At 38.4% G+C, this 1,476-nt stretch overlaps 1 protein-coding gene across 1 annotated transcript in view; it reads right to left on the bottom strand.

Annotated features, from left to right (window-relative positions):
- LOC106470524 (blastula protease 10-like) overlaps window positions 1–1,476 on the bottom strand; it is a gene marked incomplete at its 5' end in the record, with an annotated part of 18,089 nt that overhangs the window by 2,138 nt on the left and 14,475 nt on the right. Inside the window, one exon of the mRNA XM_022399130.1 lies at window positions 521–663. Within this exon, the coding sequence (XP_022254838.1) occupies window positions 521–663 (143 nt within the window). The remainder of the gene's footprint in view (window positions 1–520; window positions 664–1,476) is intronic.

Raw genomic sequence — 1,476 nt, 5'->3', positions numbered from 1 at the left:
GATACATTATAACGCCCCTCAGCTGAAAGGGCGAAGATGTTTGGTGGGACGGGGATTCGAACCTGCGACCCGCAGATTGCGAGTCGAGCTCCCTAACCACCTGGCCATGCCGGGCCACTTACAATACTATACTAACAATCACTACGGGCAAACTGATACTGCCTTCCAGTGGCTCACAGGTAATTCTGCGGATTTATAACTCCGATAATCGGGTTTCGATACCCGTGGTGGGCACAATACGGATAGCCCATAGTGTTGCTTTGCGCTTAACAACAAACAAACATATACATATGGTAAGTGGCGCCCCCGTGTGTATGCATACTTAATTCCCCCCAACTAATATGTTACGGTTTGGGAGTTATATGCACGAAGTAGCTTTATAATGGCTTTGTAATAATGTCACAGTTCAAGCGTACACAAGTACAAGTATAAATTTTTTTCATCAACGACTATTTATAAATCAGTTTTAGGTCATATTTTTAGTTAATCTTTGCTTGAATTTTTCAGGAAACTATCTCACCTGAATTGAATCTTCGAACCGGCAAGAATTCCACATTGAACTGAAACCCCTTTCTGTACGGAGACATGGCGTGATACTCTAGAACCAGGTCTCTGGCAGAAGAAGTAAATACCTCTCCTTTCTTTATTTCTTCGCCACAGTATCTAAAATTGAAGCACAGGAATTTCGACAGGGGTCGCTATATAAGTATATATTTTCCTTTCTTAAATCTCGAAGCTACTAATTATATATTTAACTTCTCACTTTCAGATCAATTAATTTTTGAGGTGATACAAAGTTGATGTTTGGTACATTTAAAATAGAATCGTTCTACAATAAGAAATTGGAAACACAGAATAGAAAGAAATTGTGTCTCTTTTTTAAGCACAAAACTGCACAATGTGCTATCGGTGCTGTTTCAACCGTGGGTATCGAAACTTAATTTTTAGCGTTGTAAACTTTCAGACTTACTGCTGGGACACTAGGGGACCAGAAATAGTGAGAAAAGCAAGTACATGGAACTAGTGACGTACGTTTCCGTCTCAACAGTCCAAGTTTTAGCTCTTTAGATGACTCACCACTAAAGTTTTATCTTATAATAAAAACACTGGCTAAAATTCTTGTTTAGTTTTTAGATTTAATCAAAATTTTCTAAACCTTGAAAAATATATTAGTAGAAAAATATGAAACATTGTTACGTTACTATAGATACACCCCCCCCCCCCCCTCAGCGATAAGTCTGAAGGTTCATAGTGCTTGACTTCGATACCTCTGGTTGGTACAGCACAGATAACCCATTGTTTAGCTTTGTGCTTAACAACAAAAACTATAGATATCTTAACATGTTTATAGCAATACTTTATCTCCTTGAGATAATCTACATCTGCTACACGTGTGACACTTTGTTACACGTGTGGCACTTTGTTACATGTATTGCACTTTGTTACACGTGTGGCACTTTGTTACATGTGTGGTAC

Source organism: Limulus polyphemus, unplaced genomic scaffold (assembly GCF_000517525.1).
Source record: "Limulus polyphemus unplaced genomic scaffold, Limulus_polyphemus-2.1.2 Scaffold4063, whole genome shotgun sequence".
NCBI classification, from domain to species: domain Eukaryota; kingdom Metazoa; phylum Arthropoda; class Merostomata; order Xiphosura; family Limulidae; genus Limulus; species Limulus polyphemus.
The sequence above is the reverse complement of the archived record's forward strand: the minus strand, read 5'-3'. Positions and strand labels throughout refer to the sequence as shown.